This window comes from Mytilus edulis, chromosome 7 (genome assembly GCF_963676685.1).
Source record: "Mytilus edulis chromosome 7, xbMytEdul2.2, whole genome shotgun sequence".
Classification (NCBI taxonomy): domain Eukaryota; kingdom Metazoa; phylum Mollusca; class Bivalvia; order Mytilida; family Mytilidae; genus Mytilus; species Mytilus edulis.
This window is the reverse complement of record NC_092350.1, coordinates 21,786,184-21,808,694: the sequence shown is the minus strand read 5'-3', so window position 1 is coordinate 21,808,694 and position 22,511 is coordinate 21,786,184. Positions and strand designations below refer to the sequence as shown.

Genomic DNA, 22,511 nt, shown 5'->3' with positions numbered 1-22,511 from the left:
CTGGACATTTTAGGCATAAATGGTGGGTTGAACCTGTTTTAACGGCTAGCCAAACCTCTGTAAAAAGCATTTTCTTGATTAACATTTATCATGACATTTTCTGGATTTACCGCCACTACGACTTGTTACGACGCTGATGTGCTTTTCTGGATTTATCTATATAAGGAATTGATAGGTCGCAGAGGCACTTGCTTGAATTTATCTTTATCGTGAAGTCATAGGTCTCATAGGGGCTTTTGTGGATTTCCCATCACCAGGAAGTTCTAATAATTTATTTCTTATCAATATATATATATATATTTCAAAACTTTGATTGATAGTAGATAGTACATGACTATAAATCAATCAGCCTTTTTGAAACCTATTACACCAAAGGCATTTACATGACATATACATACGTAAAAACAGACGAAAGCGAAGGAACGTTCATAGATGGTCTTGTGTAAAGCTGGTATGTACTGCATATTTTAAATAGAATAAAGATTGTCGTCGTCTTCTAATCTATTAATATAAATTTTATATCTTTTATAAAATGTTAAGATAAATGGAATGGAAAAATTTAAAATGAACTTATGAACAATATTTCATACAAGTAAACTCACGGGTCAGTAGTATGATATTTGGATGAGTTGATTGGTGTGTAAACTCACGACTCGACTCAATCACAATTATAATAAAGTATGTTAAGTGTGTGAGTGAAAACCCGAATATACTTTCAACAAATTCATCCAAAATAACCGTTATTACATATGGATCGGACTGATTGAAAAGGAAATGTATTAATCTTTGATCATATACTTCCGATGAAAGAACGCCCCATGGCTGGTAATCCCATAGCAGCACGAAAATGTGACGTCAAATAAGGCTGATGACCTACAGTTTGGAGGTAAACTGTTATTTTTCGTAATTACCAAATAATATGATTATTGTCATATATACTAAACATCTTCAGATTCTGTTCAAAGGTGTTTTAATCTTCATGTACTTCCGAATCATAATATGATTATTGTCATATATACTAAGCATCTTCAGATTCTGTTTAAAGGTGTTTTAATCTTCATGTACTTCCGAATCATAATGATTGCTATCCCCTTACAACTTTCAGAATTTGAATATTTATGAATCAGTATTGGATTGTAGTTCAAATTCTTACAAATAAAATTGAGAATGAAAATGGGTGATATGTCAAAGAGACAACCCGACCAAAGAGCAGACAATATCTTTATTTGGATGTCTGATTTTATTTATTCTATGGTAAAGGATTTTGTCAAACACTTAAAATGTAAATGAATATATACATTATTTCAAACTAAACCAAACTTTAAAAACGAATAATTTTAACTTAGTTTGTACTATTTCTGAATGTTCGCCTCATATGTTAAGTCTGATGCTCATCAAACAGTATCAATCTATTTAAACAAATGACCTTGTCACTTTGTCTTAGAATTCTGACTGATATTATTAGCTGTATATTCTTCACTTGTTTACTTCGGCACTTCGCATTGTTAGACAATTTAATAAATATTTAGAGGATTAAACTAGTAAATTGGGAAAAAATCTGTTTGCGCCAAAAATGCATCCTTTTATACCCGCCCCAACCAATATTATGCCATAGCTACGTTTGTGCAACTAGTACCAATTATCTTTAGCGGCAAATATAAAGCACAGGAAAGAGCCATTTTGTTTTAATTGAAAAAACATTGAATGACTCCACTTCATCTTTCTACCCGATAATGGGGCCAACAGTTTACTTTGGTGAAGTTAAGGTAATTGCGTCAGATTTACATGCACTTACACTTGATCAATTATAAACTCTTTGAAACTATTCCGATGATAAATGAAAAAAAATCTTAGGTTATAAGGTTCCAACTCCTTTAGTCAAAGATCTTAAATGATATGGTCTTTATTGGTGATCTAAAGTTCCCTAAGGGTATTAACCCTTGAAGAAATAGCTAAGAAACTGATGTTCGAATTTCCTCATCAAAGTTGACCTAGAATTTTTTTATTACTTGATCCCTTTTGGCGACACACCTGTTCACTTGTTTAAGGCTTATAATCTTTGGTGTTGTTTCCCCCCGTTTAACAAGTTATGAAATATTTGTATGTACACCAAACATATATGCAGGTAAATTGGCACACATTATAGCTTTGAAAAATGTTATTAGGCGCAAATGATACATCTTATTAATAGAAATTGGCAAAACAGAACTGCTTCCGGTAAATCTTACGTGTGATGCAAGCAACGGCAATCTTGTATCTAAGTAACAGTCATACGTTTTATTTCGATTTCCATAACGTTTGTGAACGCCTTATGAAACCCCATCAGAAGACATATGCTTTATTTATATAATAATGTGTATACGGCTTATCATATCAACACCGCATCAATCTTAACCCTCAACAAATATAATAATTTAAAATTGAATATGACAAATTGAAAATCTGCATTTTGTTGTTGCTCTTTCAGAGATTTGAAATGGATGAATGCGATCAAAAATATTTTGGTTCTTACTCGAAATTGAACATACACGAGGTAAGATATAAAGAAGAACATAAACAAACATCCGCACGAATACAGCGAGTCTGAGGAGGAGTTTGATGTGCTTCAGCTTTTAGTTTTGCCATTTGATAAGGGACTTTCCATTTTGAATTTTCTTCGGAGTTCAGTTGTTTTGTGATTTTACTTTTTTCATATATATTCTGAAAGTGAAAATAAAGGGTTTGCTGTATTTCCTGCCGGTTCTTAGAAGGTATTACACATGTTGTTGAGATAATTTCTTAAGTACAAGTACAAGTACAAGAACCAATGTACGAACAGATATGTATAGTAAATACTTATTTTGAATACCAGTATTATGATCATTGTCAATCTTATTTTTCCAATTAAGTACCTAGATGAATAACAACAGTGGTCACTGGTATAGTAAAGGAAACGTTGAAAACACGTTTCTAAATGTTATTATGAAAAGGAATACTCTATCATTTTAAACTAAGTCTTTTAAAAGAGGGACGAAAGATACCAAAGGGACAGTCAAACTCATAAATCCAAAACAAACTGACAACGCCATGGCCAAAAATAAAAAAGACAAACAGAAAAACAATAGTACACACGACACAACATAGAAAACTAAAGAATAAACAACACGAACCCCACCAAAAACTAGGGGTGATCTCAGGTGCTCCGGAAGGGTAAGCAGATCCTGCTCCACATGTGGCACCCGTCGTGTTGCTTAAGTGATTATTTTTTAAAATGCATTGAGGAATGTAAAATAACGCATACGTTAATGGTTTGATACATTTTAGGTAATGTTAAGAGATGAGGTAAGAACAGGAACATACAGAAATGCCATCCTACAAAATACCAATCTTTTTAGAGACAAGGTCGTACTGGATGTTGGATGTGGTACAGGTATTTTGTGCATGTTTGCTGCTGAGGCGGGTGCATCGAAAGTTATTGGTGTAAGTTATTCTTTATAAAACACCATATATTGTGGTTTGATATCGAGATTATTTAAAATATTGTTGCCTAGTCTTCAAAAAGCATGTAATAAGCATATGTTAAAAAAACTGTTATGCATCATCCGTATTTAATGATGAGTCTTATGTAGACGAAACGCGCGTTTGGCGTACTAAATTATAATCCTGGTACCTTTGATAACTATAAATTAATCCTGACAAATGAAACTCAACAACAGATTTAAGTTCAGATATTGAAATAAGAAAACTTTATAATTCAGTGAACATAACGAAAAATCTTCATATTGTTTCAAAGAAAGCATAGAAAAGTCAGCTTGGTTGATAGGCAATACCAAAATCAGTGGTTAAGATATGATTCAACATAGAATTCTGAAATACAAAAGATTCCTGACTTTGAATTTGAAAAATTATTCACATCCTAACACCTAAAAATAAAAGAAGTTATGTGCGGGTGTACAAGATATATAACAGCTTATCTAGGACAACTACTTTATGAAATCATGCAACTGACACTCATAATATCGGTTACTGTATTTCAAAGAAGATTTCATGCAGCACCGTTAGGAATAGTACACGAGCACACTATAATCTGCAATTTGAATAATATCTTTAAAGAAAGTCAATGCAAAAACAACAAAAAGAATCATTTAAATTTTGATGCAGATCATAAATTAGCGAAGTAATATTTTAATACTTTATCATATTTAAATCCCTTCTGTAATTTCTTTGAATAATCAGAATATTACGTTGATTAAAATTTGAGACGGCAAGGAAAACAGGTGAATTTCGGAACACATGAAAAATGTACACTCCATATATAGGATTTAACTACTAGCGAGTAAATTTTAATGCACAATAAGAAGAACACGTCCCGTTTTTCACAATTTGATATAAAAATTACCATGTAACATTCTAATATCAAGTACTGAAATTAGTCGTCGTAAGTAATGTTTGAGTTTTTACGAGAGTTAAAGCAGTCCGAGTACACAGTTACCGCTTTTGATTTTCGTTGTCCGAATATAGTCCCTTGTGTGGACAGTGTGTTACTTGCAAGCTTTTTTTTATACCCCTTCCATATTTATTTCTCCATGACTTTTGTTATCCCTCAAATAGCAAGTAAGGGGTTGAAATTATACTGTAAAAATATTTGGGTAATGAATTCTAAAGTAAAGTAGTGATTTGGTCCAGCTAAAAAAAGTTAAAAATAAGCAACTCCGAAAGCTGTCAAAAGATGTCAAGACCCTCTTTACACAAAATTGTCCCTATTTTGAGTGAGAGGCGATGAAGTTTTTTATAATTTTAATATGATTTGTCCCAAAAGTAGTACAACACACTGTAATTATACTATTGAGAAAGCGCAGTAGGGATTTTTTTTAATTTTCATTTATTGTCTAAAAGAAATGCACTACAAAATACAAAACTGTTTTATTCTATACGACCATCGGGAAGTGTTATATACAGAAGTGAGAAGTCAGAAACATGTACATATAAGGATGATAATAGGGATTTAGTGACAAATAAATCCAATATATTGTCCGTTTTTTTGTGTGGGCAGAATTGAACGCCAGAAGCAAAAGTAAATATTTGTGCTGTTTAAACTTGATATGAACAGAGAAGTTTTATTTACAGATCGATTGCGCACAAATAATAGACCACACTAGGGACATTGTCAGCAAAAACGGCTTTTCAGATGGTAATTTTCATTAACTTGTTTGTTTGTTTATTTATTGAAATAACTGATATTTGAACATTTTAAAATAGCAGGGAGGGATGATAACTCTTTGTTGTTCATGCTATTTATCGCACAGTTTATTATTTTGACAAATCAAACAGTGAATTATTTTGAACATTGATAAACTATTGTTGCTACTGATTTAGCACCAAATGAGGTCAACATTAAAAAAAAAAAGAAGATGTGGTATGATTGCCTATGAGACAACTGTCCACAAGAGACCAAAATGACACAAACATTAACAACTATAGGTCACCGTACGGCCTTCAACAATGAGCAAAGCCCATACCGCATAGTCAGCTATAAAAGGCCCCGATAAGACAAAATACATTGAAACCAATAAACGCTAAAATTTGTCAAAATATTAAACATTCGTGCATTTCTAAAACGTAACAGTTCCAGTAAGCTCAATGATTACTTAAATAAATATCATGGACCAATGGAAAATAGACACATTAAACAATGATAACTTTGAGTCTATATATTTTTAGGTCAATGCATGTATCTATTCTGTAGTCATTGCGCTTATTGTATTTGTAGTCATAACTCTGATTAAATGCAAGGTAGAAGATGCAAAATTGCCTGATGGGATAGATAAAGTAGATGTTATTATCAGCGAAACGATGGGATACTGTTTACTATTCGAATCCTCAATACATTCTATATTATTTGCAAGAGACAAGTGGTTGGTAAGTCTTAAGTCAGATATAGATACAATTTGAGCAGAAAGAATTATTATGCAGTTGGTCATCATCAGTAGCATAAGATCACGGCATGAAAATTAAACATACACCACAATACTTTTCAGAGGAATTAATGACGTTAAAATCAATACTGTATTTTACAAAATAGTTGAGAAGAAAAAAATTGGCATATGAAAAATCGACGAAAATAAGACGTCACCACGACCAAAAAAATACGTGATGAAATGACAAAACACTATTCATAAAACAAGAGATTTGCAACATGAACCTATTATTTGTAATAGGGAAGGTTTGTGTATCTGTATATCATGTGTCATGTTCATGATATGGTGGTATATCTTGATGTCAAATAGCTTAACAAAATGTAGTGAATGTAATGGAAAACAAAAAAACTACGATGCATATATGCTTGAGAAGATATATAATCTTACGAAAGACTTGGGTTAGGTGCATTAATTTCTAGTTGAACAAAATCTTATTGTATGCTGTCATTTGTCGTTAATATCTTAATGTCTCAGTTTCGGAAATTAGCGACGCATCATTTTTTCTTGAACAGTTCTTTTCCTCACAGCGTTGATGAATCGTCGTCGCGTTGACATTTTATTAAGTTTTCGGCTGAGACGTGAACATTGGTGCAGCATTTTTTGTAGATGGTGTAATTTTTGTCTCAAAGTTGAATTCGTAATCAATCTTAATCTCACTAAATGGTGTTTATTATCTAAAATAGATTGATTTATACTTTCATAAAGCCGATTATTGAAAGCTCACCATACTAGTATTACATTCTTTAACATCGACCAACTCCATTCCATCCTATCTGTTACAACTTCAACGCATCAGTTGAGTATGTGCGAAACCACTGAACAGTAAAACTGCGTCTACATATTGTGTAAAAGTACTTAATTATCTTAATTCAGGTGATCATATGACTATTGATAAGGTAATTATGGTAATAAGTTTGCGAATGGAAATGGGGAATGTGTCAAGAAGACAACAACCCGACCATAGAGCAGGAAAAAGCACAAGTTTTTATTCAATAAAATTGACGACACTTGACAAACGATTATATGAATGTAATACTCAATTGATGTTACATTACTTTTTTTTATGATTTCAGAAGAAGGAAGGTGGTTTGATATTTCCAGACAAATTCTGGCTTTACCTTACTGCTTTTGAAGACAAACGTTTTCGAGATAAAATATCCTGTAAGATCATACTATTTCTATTAATCTATAAATCTTTAAATCTTTAAATCAAAAGGAAAGTTTTATGTTTTTCTAAAAAAAAAAAAAATTCTCTAAAAGTAAGTATTTATATAATTTTTAACATAAATATAACTTACAATTATTACTCCAAATGTAATGTTAATAACCATTCGGAGAAATCGTTCGTAGGCAAATAAGTCATGGATCAAATGTATTCCTTCAAAGCATGTTCACTTGTTTTGTAATTATTTTTTTTTTGATTGAGGTAAGCCATTTCAATTGATAATTTCTATTTTATCTTTCTATGTTATAATGTTATACTACCGTTTTAGGTTAGGATGAAGGTTGGCACCTGTTTATACGTTTAAACCCGCTTCATGCACACGTCCTTAGTCATGAACCTGCAGTTCAGTGTTGTTGGTGTGGTTCATTAGTGTTTCTCATTTTTTATATGGATTAGACCGGTAGTTTTTACACAAGTATAATTTATGGGATCCTTTACAGATTGCTGTTCTGTTTTATCCAAGAATGTGTGTTGAAGGCCGTGCTGTCACCTATAATGGTTTACTTTTTCAAATTGTGACTTGGATTGAGAATTGTCTCATTGGCACTAATACTGCATCTTCCTTATCTACGACAAATAAATACATGTTTTATGCAGAATGGATTCTACTAATTTTTGGAAGTACTTACGGTGACCTACATGTATAGTTCTTAACTTCTGTGTCATTTTGTTTCTTGTGGAGAATGGTCTCGTTTGCATTCATACGTCATTTTCTTAATTTTATATTAAGCAAACCTTTTCCGTCATGCAAGGAAATTGAAAAGAAAAACATAATGTCTCAATAGATATAGGATGATGTGGTATAAGTGCCAATGAGACAACTCTCCATCCACGTCACAGTTTATAAAAGTAAACCATTATAGGTCAAGGTACGGTCCTCAAAACGGAGCCTAGACTCACACCGAACAGCAAGCCATAAAGGGCCCCAAAACAATTCTAATGTTAAACTATTCAAACGGGAAAACCAACGGTTCAATCTGTATAAAAAACGAGAAACGAGAAACACGTAGGAACCACATAAACAGACGACAACCACTGAACATCAGATTCCTGACTTACGACAGGTGCAAACAATTGCAGCGGGATTAAGCGTTTTAATGATACCATACCTTCTCTCTTTTCTGAAACAATAGTATAACATCACAACATAGAAAGACACACTATAAAATATCAATTAGAATGAACTAACTCAATCAAAAAATGTAGTTACACAAATCAACACATGTCTACTTAATTTTTGAAACTTTTGACACATTGGTTTTAAACCAAAAATCAGACAAAACCGCCGAATGCAATTTCAGAAATGATAAAGCCATTTTGTAACCGACTGTCATACTCTAGACATGGTGTAATATAATAAAAGAAGATGTGGTATGAAATTAACAAATCCTGTATATGTCACCCTGCGGCCTTCAACAATGAGCAAAGCGCATACCGCATAGTCAGCTATAAAATGACCCCTAAATAACAAATGTATACAATTCAAACGAGAAAAATAACGGCTTAATTAATGTTCGTAAAATGAAGCATTTTATATATACAAAATGTTGTTATTGCCCTATTATAACAAATCTAACGTTATGGGTCTAATTCTGACCACTCAGAAATTTATGATTAGCCATCGATATAAAATTGTACGTCAAACTACAATTTAAAAAGGCTGCTACAAAAACATCAAAATGTTAGCAGAAAAATAGTAGTTTGTCCCTAAATGAACTTATATAATGTACCTTTTCTTGCTTTTCTTGATTTTGTCAACCTCGTGTTAATAAGTATTTTACTGGCGTCGGCCGTATATTATACATTTCTTTTTATTTAGATTGGGATAATGTACAAGGGTACGACATGAGTAGTATTATACAACACCAGGACTTTGACAAAATGTATGTCGATGTAATTGATGCTTCGAAAGTGGTGTCAAATAGTTCTCTGATCAAGGTTTGTAAATAGAGTTAAGATCTGTTGCTTTGATCTTTCGAGAATAACCTACGGTTTGTACAAGTATTTCGGGAATGATCAAACTTTGTATTATTAGTTATCTAAGAGATTTCTGGAGAATCTGAATATTTACTTACCTTCAAGGACAACATTATTGCGGATTTTTCAATTATTTATAGTATGAAAGTGTATTTAATTGGCTGTAGACATTTTTCAGTACATGAAAGTTAGGAGTATTTCTTTGAATGATTATGGAGGACATTTTGATCAAAATCGAAACTGTGCATTGACAAAGAGAATCAAAGAAAATCAAATATATGTTGCAGTTGTAGCCTTTGTGTTGTTAGATTTGTTTTTTTAATTTATGATTTGATTTGTTCTTATACTCTTTTTTTAATAATGTTGTGGTCTGGAAGTCCTTTAGCCGGAGGTTTGCTAAAACATATTAAATTTCCCATTTTTCATGATATATTACTTCTTTAAGGAAATAAACCTATACACTGTCAAACAAAAGGAATTGTCGTTGGAGGCTCCATATCATATACAGATTAACAAGACTGGTGTCGTTGATGGTTTTCTGACTTATTTTGATATTGGGTTTTCACATTGCGTGAGGAGGACAGGATTTTCTACAGGTAAGAGTTCCTTTGAAAGTAACTCTCCAAAACGATATGCAACTTTCAATGAATCAGACATTATGTTAGTATTCTAATCGTATATACAAATAGGCTAGAAAATCAGACATTAATAACCAATATATCCTCGCAAACAAATTTCTTACCAAAAATATACAAAATTAACGCTAAATCTCGATAAAAAAATCTGCATTTAGATTATGAACTTTCCATTTAAAAAAACAAATACATTGAAGAATTTGCTACATTTTAGCGCAGTATGCACGCTTTCGTGTATTGTTGTAATTTTTTATTTCGTGCTTAAACTAGTTGGCTTATAACTTGATTTATGTTCCTACATGTATAACTAAAATGAGGTGCGAGATTTATTTAGATAGAAATATCATTATAAGAAAACTTTAATATCATATATATTTCAGATTGGACCGAGTCTTAATGAATAATGAAAATATAATTTAACGTTGTATTGTCATTGCAGCCCCAGAAGCAAAGCCAACTCATTGGAAACAAACTGTGATACCCTTTTGGAACTCCAGCCTTTCTGTCACAAAAGGTGACAGCTTGTACGGGACAATCAGCATAAAACCACACGCATACAATAGGGTAATTAACAAGATACATATTCCCTACCATCAGTTATGAAAATATACAAATATATATATCACGCATGTAAGAGTTGAAGGGAAATGTTATACTTAATCTCCGTATAACTAATTAAATGTAAATGAAGACAACCAGGGATACAGTTTTTTACATTTGTTGATTTCCATATCATCAGAATAAGTTCATGTTTACTTCAAAATGATTTTGTCGGATCAACCTTAGTATTTCACTGTTTTAACATTTAAATGATAAAGGGTGAATATTCATTATCATCATTGCTTCTTAAACAGCTTCAAAAGAGCAATAATCACAGTTATAGACCCTTGATTCTTTTCTTATGCAGTCAACATAACCAATTATCTATAAAATGCAATTATAAAATAAAATAAAAACAGTCTGATGATTGGTGGTTTTCTCAAACTATGGTGTTTGAAGATATAATCAGTCAATACTTGAATTTTATTTTCATGTAGGGCAATGTTGAACAGTCCTTTCGATGTTGAAATTTTTTTTTGGAGAGCTTTTTTTACTGTCGTCGTTTACTTTTGTGGGAAACAATTTTCTTTTTAATTAAATAGTTGTTTTCCTAAATTTATTTTTTATGAAAATGGATCCGTTTTTTTTTCAAGATATATCTTCGGACAAAATGTTTTGGAATGTCACTATACATACTTGTCATTTCTTCTGCACAATTAATCTCATTTACATATATTTTGTATATAAATTGCAGCGAGGACTCGATGTCAAGATCAATGTTAGCAGGGATACAGACAGTGGCTTACTACTAGAAAAAGATTTTTCATTTTTACCATAAAAATGGAATTTTTTTCTGATAACAAAACATTCTCAATGATTTATTTCATTCATTTCAAGTCAACAATTTTATATTCAAGATAGGGCGTCAGGTACTCAGATTAAACTGTTAAATTAGAAAGCCAGGAAAAGAAATCAGCAAAAAAAGTCATGATTTGAATTCACCTGTCGAGCTCCATATTTCTTCAACTGATAGCTCTCGAAAAAGGTTGCTTATCGTATTAGTTAAAAGTTAAACTTTCTATACTCAAAGGCAAAGTGATTACGTACAAATAAGTATTGTTAATCCGACAATTTTTTCAGTTCATGTTAAAATTTCAACATTGGTCCTTCGTACGTAATAAATCTGAAACATTCCATTATTATTATTTTGTTTTCAATGTTTCATAATTTTGACGAAGGAGAAATGAAGTTACTTTTGTCGCAACTTATGGCATGTTCATTTCATACCTTGTGCGATTGAATAATTGGCTACACAGCTGTGTAACCTTAGTTTGGCCATACATTACAGAGTGAAATAAAAAGATATGTTATGAACGCTTTGATAAGATTCAAAATGACAAGGATGTAAGCAATTATAGGTCACTTTTTCGTACCTTGAACAAGCATTCTTGCTAAAAGAGAACGATATATAGAAATATTGCGATGATGTTTGATTTTACACTTCAATCATATTACGATCAGGTATGTTCAACACTTAAGAAATATAGCGAGAAAGTATATTCAATCAGAGTCGTTATCAAACAGGTGTGCATTCTTCCAAATTACAAATAGCAAATGGCAGTTGTTTTTCAATTGTTTCGTTAATTGATAGCGTTTGATTTTGTCAAATTTACGACCTTATCGCTTTTTGTAATTTGCTATAGAGCTCGGTACTATTGTGAAATTTATTTTACAAAGTTCTACTACAAATATTTACTCACAATCTTTACAATATTACAGTCATGCAAACATGTTTAAGTTTTCTACGCTTTATCCTAATTGTCCATCAGTGGTCGACTATATCATCTCATTATAAACAACCTTTTTCTATAGAATAAGAGTGGAAATCTTTCTTCACAAAGAACCACACTGATTTGAACAGCAGATTCACCGAGAATGATATAATCAAAAGCAGGATTTTTTTTATAGACATCATTGGTGTCGAGTTTGGTGGACTGTAATTTTATCAGAGATTCTGTATCATAATGTGTGCCTCTCCTGACAGACTTGTTTTTCTACTCCTACGAAGCAGAATTCATCGAAAACAAAATGTTTTTTGTTCGTTCATTTTTAGATATATAGTTATATGTTGTCGCTCAACGACTTATATTTAAGTGACTGTTTGCATCTAATTTATCCCAGTGAACATAAGGTAAGGATACCAAAACTAAACTTCACGTGTATTTGATTAAAATTTGCTAAATAACATTTTTTAATTTTTCTTCAATTAAGAAATTTATCTCCCCCATAAAAAGCTCTGTTTTTTTTGTGTCCCGATTTGGCTATAATTTTAGTCGATTTAAACACTAGTATTCAAAAAATTTTGCATTGAACATCCCCAATGTGACATTAATTGTCGAAATAAGCATCTGGTGCATTACAATTGGAACCATTTAAGTAAAAACATACCACCGGAACGATACCTCTACTGGTAGACTAATAGTCCACGAGGATATCACAAGTTCAGTAGCCCGTAATACATCCATTCGTATGATGCAATTGCTCTTTTGATTTTGTCAGTTGATTAGTGACTTTCCGGTTTTAATTTTCCTCCGTTTTTATATTTATGTTATTTTTTTATAACGCAGGCGGTTCATGTCTCTCTATGAGGTAATATAAGATTTTACATGACATTATTCATTTCAGATGTTATATTAGCCCAAGAGCCGAATGCTGATAATACATCTGATATGAAAAATAACATATTATGATCTTTTGTTCATATGCTTCAACAATGTTGAAGAAAGTTTGATATATTGATCCTCAAGCAGAAGTTCACAAAAATGAAAGTTCGCGTCCGTCGACAACAAATGTATTAATACATCGAATATGAAATATTTCTATCATCTGCCTCAACAGAGAAAAAAAACCAAACAGTAATATATTTCTACAATGACGATAAAAAAGATCATAAATTTTCCTGTTTCCAAATAATTCTTTTACATCTACTTTGTATTATTTTTTACTGAAATTGTACCATTGATGTGTGTTTTTCTGAATTTGCAGAGTACCGCCGGAATGCCATGCGATTACCTCATGGAAAGACATGTTATAATAGTCGATAGCATGTGATATATTTTTCATATCAGCCCGCTTAAACAACATATCAGGAAATATTGAATTCACGTTAATATCATGCTTTTATCATCCTGTAAAACTTACAAGTTATTAACTTAAAGTACATGATAATGCATGTTATTTCTTACAAAATAACGGACGGTAGATATTATTGTATTATTTACATTCAAAATGTGGTTTGAAATTGATTTTCAAAAAAATTTAAAGACATTTTCGTGTAAATCGTTTTCGATTTCATGTCTGTTGCGTTTTCACTTGCAGAATTTGATTAATTAGATGTAACAAACATTGTATTTTCATTTCTGACCAATCAACTGTAAAGATTAAAATTTATTGCATTATAATCTTTTACCTCAATGGAAATGTCGTATTTGTGTAGTTTAATTTTACAGCTATCATCATCAGAATGTGATGGCTTCTTCAAGTATGTTGATGTCATGCTAATGCGAAGATAATTAGTTCTGATCATTAATTTGACCTTTGGATATATTTCGCAAAGCGGATTAATAGAAGTACAAACATTTATCGGTACATGATATGAAGTACATCAGCCTTTAAAAAATAGTACACCCAAGGCATTTACATGACATAAAACTAAGATTTACTCTGGAATGTTCATAGCTGATCTAAAGTAAAACGGGTATATATATACTGTATATTCGTAATCGAATAAAAACGATTATCGTCGCCTTTTGATGAAAAATGATTTTTTTTAAGAATTTACCTTTTTCTTTTCTACGAGAACTTTGTAAATATCCCGCATTGGAGCAACCGTTTCGCATGGTATTAAAACGAAAAAAAACCTTTAACTTTGAATATTCGAATTTATTTTAAAAGAAAAAGTGGAAAGGGGATACAAGTACAGTAGGCCATTATGTATCTGTGTCTATACGTTAATGTGAGACAAGAGTTATTGAATGATACTTTACATTGTCAAAAGAATAAAATCAACTAAAATTGTGATCAAAATTAACACAATTGACAAAAGATCAGTTTGTACGCTAAACATATAAATATATATACAGGGGGTATCGTCCTTTTAATTTCTAAAATAAGTCAAATTCAAAGCTTATAATAATAATGTTTGATGCATATGATAATCTTAAATATCAATCTTTCTGTATCAGTCATACGTGATGATATTGATATCTATCACAGTTTTGCAGACTTTATTAACCCCTTGTTTTAGGTATATATAAAGTTTATATGTCATGGCTTTGTAAATATCATAGACCACATCTACCCTCAAATAATATTATAATTTCCAATTGAATTAGCAAAATCATGATTTGTTGTTGTTTTTTCAGGGTTTTGAAATGGATGAATGTGATATCAAATATTTTGGTTCTTACTCAAATCTAAACATACATGTAGTAAGAAATAATTTAGTACGTAAAAAAATGTATCTGTATTAGCATCAATTAGGCGACTCGGATCGAATTAAGGGGGCAGAGATACAGGGTACACCTTATGGAGCTACATATATGGTAAATGCCTAGTCTTTTTACTTGTCCAACCCATATGTTGCCTAGTTTTCCCCCTTAAAATCCTACATTCACGTTGATAACTTTCTTTTATATAATCATCATTGTTATTACTCGTATTTTCTGGTAAAGAACTATTTTAAAAAGATTATCTTACCATTAGTATTTTAGTACAGTCTAAATCAACTTATTGATTTTTTTCACAATTTCGTTTATAAAATTCATTGGAAACTGTAGTTTGAATGTCAATATCGTGGTATACCCTAGTTTTACATTCTCGTCAATATTGTATCTTGAGTGAAGAAGTGATAAACGTAAATACTTTTTTGTCAGCAATTTTTTTCTTTTAAACTGATGACGTGAGAAGGAAATACGTCAAGGATTCGAGTTCATTTGCAAAATATCTAACACAAGGTTTGCGATAAAGGTCATTTATTCAGAAACCATAAAAACATAATACAACTGAATGTTATGAACAATTATGTAATAAACCAAAACTGAATAAATGACAATAATTTGCAAAGGTGGGGAATAAATACCGCCACCCTAAATAACTAAATTACAAAATGTATAAACAAACAAATATTGTACAATAAAAGATTGAAATCATCAGCATATGAAATTCAAAATTTTTAATTTAAAAAATAATACCTATGATTATAAATCTGTTAATGAATCAAGGGAGTAGGTGGGTGGGAAATTAAAAATCTTCACTTTTCTTTGAAAACTAAAATGGCGTCCGCTAGCATTCAGTTCAATTGCGAGAATGCTGGCTAATCTAAACACATGTGAAGAGATAGCATGCCCCTAATCCTCAATGGTCAATTAAATATCATTAAACAATCATTTAGTAATTAATCTTGACCCTGATCTAGAGATGACCCCACTGATCTTTGCCTGTAATCAAAAACTTAGACAACCCTTATGCAAATTTACAGTTTCATATTACTCTTGATAAGAATAATTTCCTGACAAAAATGTTTTTATGTACCATAAAATGATTTTTTTGTCAGCAAAATTTTTCTTTTAAACTGATGACGTGAGAAGGAAATACGTCAAGGATTCGAGTTCATTTGCAAAATATCTAACACAAGGTTTCCGATAAACTGATGGTCATTTATTCAGAAACCATAAAAACAATACAACTGAATGTTATGAACAATTATGTAATAAACCAAAACTGAATAAATGACAATAATTTGCAAAGGTGGGGAATAAATACCACCACAATCCCCAACTCACAGAGTTGGGGAGCCGCCACCCGAGAAACCTTGGAGATAAATTTTATAAGAGTTTAATTGATTGAAATAAATGTTTGCTTTCTTTACATCCAATTGCAATCATTTCATTCAAATTAAAGATGACGAGAAAGAGAAAAAAAATGTATGTGTATAATATAAAGCATTGCTCCATGTCTGGATATTAAGGTTATAAACGTAAATACTCATTTGATTTTTTAACAAGCCCAATAAAAATGTGTCACGAATAAGATTTAAGTAAATTACTTAAAGATCAGGGTAAAAAAAAAGTTAATCTAACAAACCTTTAGTAGTTGGTTTTCTTGCTAGTTGTTTGTTTCTCAACGATACTACTTAGTATTCTATTGTCCAAATATGATTGTTTAGTTATCCAATAAGACAAGATGTGTTTCGAAAAAAATCCTACATATGTAAATCACAGTTAAAAGTTGATTGCCACACGTAAACAGTAACATATCTTTGTTGGTCATAGAACAGGATGACCGTTGGACTAATGTTTGCCATAACCATGATTAAAGTAGTGTTTAAGTGAACTCGTTTTAGTGATATCGTCAAAGTACTAAAATGTGGCCTTATTCCATAGCTTTGACATAGGCTTAATACCATTCAAACAACCAAGCTAACAACCTTCCAGTGAACTGAAATCACCTATGTTCTATCGGGGTTGTGTTGCTCAGTCTTTAATTTCGTGTGGTCTGTTTTGTACAATTTGTTTGTTGTTTGGTCTGTTTTTATTGTTTACCATGTCATTATCAGTTTGTTTCGACAAATGAGTTTTAGTGTCCTTTTGGTATTATTTTCCTCTCTCTTTCTTTTTTTTTTTTTATAAATCTTCATTATTTTGTCCATCGCGTCTATTTCAAGAAGAAAAGATAAGGTTATATCTGTCTTCTTAGTTGCATTAATGTCAAGTTCAGAGGGAATATCATAAGCAACGCTTAGAGGTAAATGATAAAATTGAAACAATAAAAAAAATAGCCAAGTAAAATGATATATCATCAATATTCTGAAAGGGAACGTTAATGATTTGTAAGATTTCCTTCCTGTCTTTATACGTGGCTCTGTTTCATATTTTGTTATATTTGTTATATCTATTTTACGTGACTGTATTTACGTATCCCGTCATACTGTAAACGACAAAATTATTTCATGTCTACCTGTGCGAATTTCAAACGCGCAATTTTACACCAGTACTCAAAACCCTCCATCCTTGATGGGTGCATTTTACATAGACAAATAAAATCGTATACTATAAGCAAAATGAGAATGTTAATACTGTGCACACATAATAGACCACACTAAGGACATAGTTAGTAAAAATGGTTTTGCAGATGATAATGTTATTCATTAAGATATTTGTTTATCAACTCACATTAATGGTATGGAACAGTGAATGGTGATGACTCTTTCTTAATCATTATAATCATGAGCAATGTATTTTGATAAGCCAAACAACACATATTTTGCTAGGAGTTGAAAATCTCGGGAGTATTTAGAAACGACATTCTAAGACGACAGTGTGTCGGGGATAACCACTGCAATTATCTCAATGTGTGTTTGTTATCTTAATTTGTTTCTTTTGATTGGATTTATGACATTAAAACATCGACAAACTGCTGCTGATACTGGTTTAATTGACCAATGGAAACGGACACATACAACAATGCATAACTTGATGTGTTTTATCATTTGATTTTGCAATTTGATCAGAGACTTTCCGTTTTGAATTTTCCTCGGAGTTCAGTATTTTTGTGATTTTACTTTTCCCCATTTATATTAAAGTCATTGTGCTTATATATCTCAAGTAATTCCGCTTATAAAGTAGATATCATTATCAGGGAATGGATGGGATACTGTTTACTATTTGAAACATTTTTAAATTCTTTATTATTTGATAGAGACAAGTGGTTGGTAAGTCCTAAGTTAGAGTAAGAAACAGTTTGTGCACACAGTAATTGATGTTTTGAATATCAATTTATTTACAGTTTACCATAACCAATACCATGGTATGGCAACATTTTTATAGAGTGAATCATGCTGAAAATGTTTTCTTTACACTGATTTGAAAAAAAACCTAAGGTTTCTGTGAGAGTATTTACATTCCATTATGCACATTGAACAAAGCATTGAATCTGTACAATATCACCAAAAATTGGAACATCATTTGCCAAATGAATAATGACTCAAATATACCTAATCAATTAAAAGGGATATAATTGTTCTTCCTTTTTGTCTACTACGAATGTTGTTGAATGCTGCTATGACCGGGATAAAACGTAGATCAGTACGAACATAATAAATACATGACTGCTCACATTGCTTTGATGGACCAATTATCAAAGGGTTTATCAAATACGCTTTGTTGATATATTCATGAGGAGCCTGTTGTTTAGTGGTATTCGTTTGTTGATGAAGTTCATAAGTGGTTTATATCGATAAGACCGTTTGTTTTCATGTTTTGCACTTGTCTCATTGGCACTCACGCCACATCTTCGTTTGTATAGGGCTTTCTTTCTAGTCAACAGTATCGGTCAGTTCATATCAAAAAGATATCAAAGGTACCAGGATTATAATTGTATACGCCAGACGTGCGTTTCATCTATATAAAACTCATCAGTGACGCTCAGACCAAAATAGTTTTAACGCCAAACAAATACAAAGTTGAAGAGTAATGGGAACCCAAAATTCAAAAATGTTGTGCAAAATACGGATAAGGTAACCTATTACTGGGATAAGAAAATCCTTAGTTTTTCGAAAAATTCAAAGTTTTGTAGAAAGGAAATTTATAAAATTTACCATATAATTGATATTCATGTCAACACCGAAGTGCTGACTACTGAGCTGGTGATATCCTCGGGGACGAAAAGTCCACCAACAGTGGCATCTACCCAGTGGTGTTAAAAGTTATCAAAGGTACCAGAATTATATTTTTTTATCCAGACGCGCGTTTCGTCTGTTGTTGTTCACCAGCTTCTTTAAGATATGACGTTTTTTCAGGAGAGATGCCCAACAGTTTTGAATCATCTTACTGGTGAAATACTCTCTGTCGTTTACATGGTTAATAACAACTAAGACCATGTTTATTCCTCAAGTGTTAAAGATTAAAAAGAGCCCTACATATATTTCTTTTTAGATATACCCACTTCTTTTCATTCCTTATGTAATAGCTGCAGTTGATTCTTTTCGAAACAGAGACCCGATAGCGGTCAGATACTGCACAAAGGTACTAAACTAGCTTAATTCAGCTGATCACATGAAAATATTACTGATAAGGTAATTATCTTATATTTATTTTTTAAAATAAAATACTTTGATGACATGTGCGAACAACTATTAGACGAATGAAATATTCAGTTGAAGTCACAAATTGGTTTTTTTTATAATTTCAGAAGAAGGAAGGTGGTTAGATATTTCCAGACAGATTCTGGCTTTACCTTACTGTTTTTGAAGACAAGCGTTTTATACAAGATAAAGAACAGTGTAAGATCGCTTTAGTTCTATATTGTGAATCTTCAAATTGAAAGAACAGTTAAATATTAATATCTTGATAAATAAGGCTTTTACGACATTTAACCTTTAACGTTACTAACTATTCTTATTCTAAATATAATGTCAATAACCCTTTGTAGAAACGTTAATCTAAGAACTAATGAAATGAGACAATAGACATAAAATTCACATAAGCAACGCTTCTTTGTCATGCATGGAAAATGAAAAAAATATGACACATTGTCTACTGCACAAAATAATTTTACACAAATCAATTTATGATTAGTCTATAATCAAGTCTACTTATCATCGATGATATCGAGGAACTGGAAAACGAAAAAAGAAATGATATCTAATATTATAAGGTTATTGCATGAATATTGGGGAATATTGTCCCGAGTAGAATTTTATATTGCACGAGCTTGCGAGTGCAATATATGTTCTACGAGGGACAATATTCCCCAATATTCATGCAATAACCCTTTTATTGTATAGCAATATAATATTTGAAAGTAAAAATTGGTTTAAACTAAGATTTTGTCATTGATGACGTCATGAATTTTGAAGATTTATTGCACTAGTGCAATATTAGAATTTATTGCACGCTAACTTTTGGTTACTTTCTGTTGGAAATATTATATTGCTATACAATAATACAAAATATTACATAGATTGTCTTTACATTGATAGATGTAAACAGATAATATTTCATGAATGTAAATTTACAAAAATCACAGTTTATAAATATGTTTACCCTATAAGGTTAATGTATGAAAAATAACGATGTTTGTATGAGTCTTATATTTCCATGCTAAAAACAGAAAAGTGATATTATTAAAAAATTATGTTATACTGTACTTACTAAAGTTTGAAAAGTCTACAACAGTTAGCGAAACTGGTGTCAAGTGGTTGTCTGCTCAAGGTATGAAAAAAGTAAAATCACAAAAATACTGAACGCCGAGGAAAGTTCAAAACGTTTCTAATCAAATGGCGAAATCAAATGATAAAACACATCAAACGAATGGACAACAACTGTCATATTTCTGACTTGGTACAGGCATTTTCAAATGGTGGATTGCACCTGGTTTTATAGCACTAAACCTTTCACTTGCATGACAGTCGCATCAAATTTACGGTTAAGATATTAGCAAAAGAGATTGGGTCTTTTTTGGAGGAAAGCCAAAACGTTTTGGTACATCTGGAATTATTAAACAATATTCACTGAACTACACGAACAACATTAATTGGAATTCCTCATCTACTCTTATGTATTTTATTTGCTATGGACTGCAAATGTAGACAAATTTTATCATATAATTTGTTTCCGCATTTATCTAAAAAAAAAAATGATTACGGAGGATATTCTTAATCAAAATCAAAACTTTTATTGACGGCGAAACAGTGCATCAGACAAAGATGATCACGCATTTCTTGTAATTATAACAGTTTTTTGTATTTTTTTTACTTATAACTTGTTATTGTCCCTTTAGTATAAATATTGTCTATTTCTTGTTAATATAACTTCGTGGTCTGTGAGTCCTTTGGTGGAAGGTTTACACAAATATATCAATTAAAAAAAATATTCCTTGATCTCATACATTTGAATCTCTTTAAGGAAATAGATCTATACACTGTCAAAGAAAATGAATTGTCGTTTGAGGATCCGTATCATATCCAGATGAACAAGACTGGTGTCATTGATGGTTTCCTTACTTATTTTGACACTGGGTTTTCTCATTGTGTAAGGAAGACAGCATTTTCTACAGGTAAGAGGTTTCTTTTAAATTTCCCAATAATGATGCACAAAACATAAAAATCCAGACTTCATTCAAATTGAATTAATCGTATATACATACCGACTGAAAAAATCTGACATGTGCATGATATTTGAGCTCGAGCATCACTGAAGAGACAATAAATGTCGAAATGCGCATCTGGTGCAGAAAAATTGGTATCGTTTACTGTATAACTTAGGATGTGAATTGATTCAGATATAATTATGTATAATGAATTGTTATTTTAATTTTAAGTGTTTACAGTAATTGTAAGAAGGAGAGGAATGAGATAAAGGAAAAAGGCACGTTAATCAGAAAAAAATCATAATGATAATTTTTCATGATAAAGATAATGGATTAAAATGTAAAGCAGCTTCGAGAAAACCTATCCAGCTGTTGTCTCACTTTTTTAGTTTTGTTTGATGAATTTTATGACGTTGGTAGTCCTGGTTTAACTAAATTGAATGTATTTACTGTAGACAAATAGAGCATTGAGCTTATCTAGCGAACAAGTATACATATGTGTTTGTTAAAGGTACATATTTGAGACTGCAGATTTGTTTCTGTTTGTATGTATATTTCTGCATGGTTGACATATCGGACGGTTTATAAAAAAGATCAACCGCATAGATCGAATCGAATCGAATTGGAAGTTATGACTTCTCACAGTGTTAGTCGTCTAAATAACAAGTATATCCACCAATGTGATGAACTGCATTGTAAATCAAACGAACAATATGCAGTTAAATTCAAGGGGTTTACTATATACAACTAAATCTTTTAACGAATTTGCTACATTTGTTCGATTTAAAATAACAGGTCTCCATCTGGACGATTCTGTGGAAAAATAGATTTCCAGCAATAAATCAAACATAAATTAGTCATGCCGATTGACTTTTTTGTTTAGAATGGTCGTTGTATTCCACTAACTACGATCACTTCATAGAGGTGGAGAGAATCAGAGACCGTGAGGGATTCAATATTAATAATTCGATTTAGGCAAACATATTAGTTTACGTTCTCATAAATAAAATGAGTAGTGAGGTTTACATA

The 22,511-nt window shown here is 31.4% G+C and overlaps 1 protein-coding gene across 1 annotated transcript; it reads left to right on the top strand.

Annotated features, from left to right (window-relative positions):
• Nucleotides 1-443: 443 nt before the first annotated feature.
• Nucleotides 444-11,533, top strand: LOC139481076 (protein arginine N-methyltransferase 1-B-like). Its single transcript, XM_071264151.1, has 10 exons — nt 444-451; nt 2,468-2,533; nt 3,304-3,459; nt 5,107-5,170; nt 5,750-5,898; nt 7,031-7,118; nt 9,002-9,120; nt 9,605-9,755; nt 10,234-10,358; nt 11,089-11,533. Exons 2-10 carry the CDS (start codon nt 2,477-2,479, stop codon nt 11,170-11,172), a joined length of 993 nt encoding a protein of 330 aa, XP_071120252.1. The 5' UTR covers nt 444-451; nt 2,468-2,476; the 3' UTR covers nt 11,173-11,533.
• Nucleotides 11,534-22,511: the final 10,978 nt, after the last annotated feature.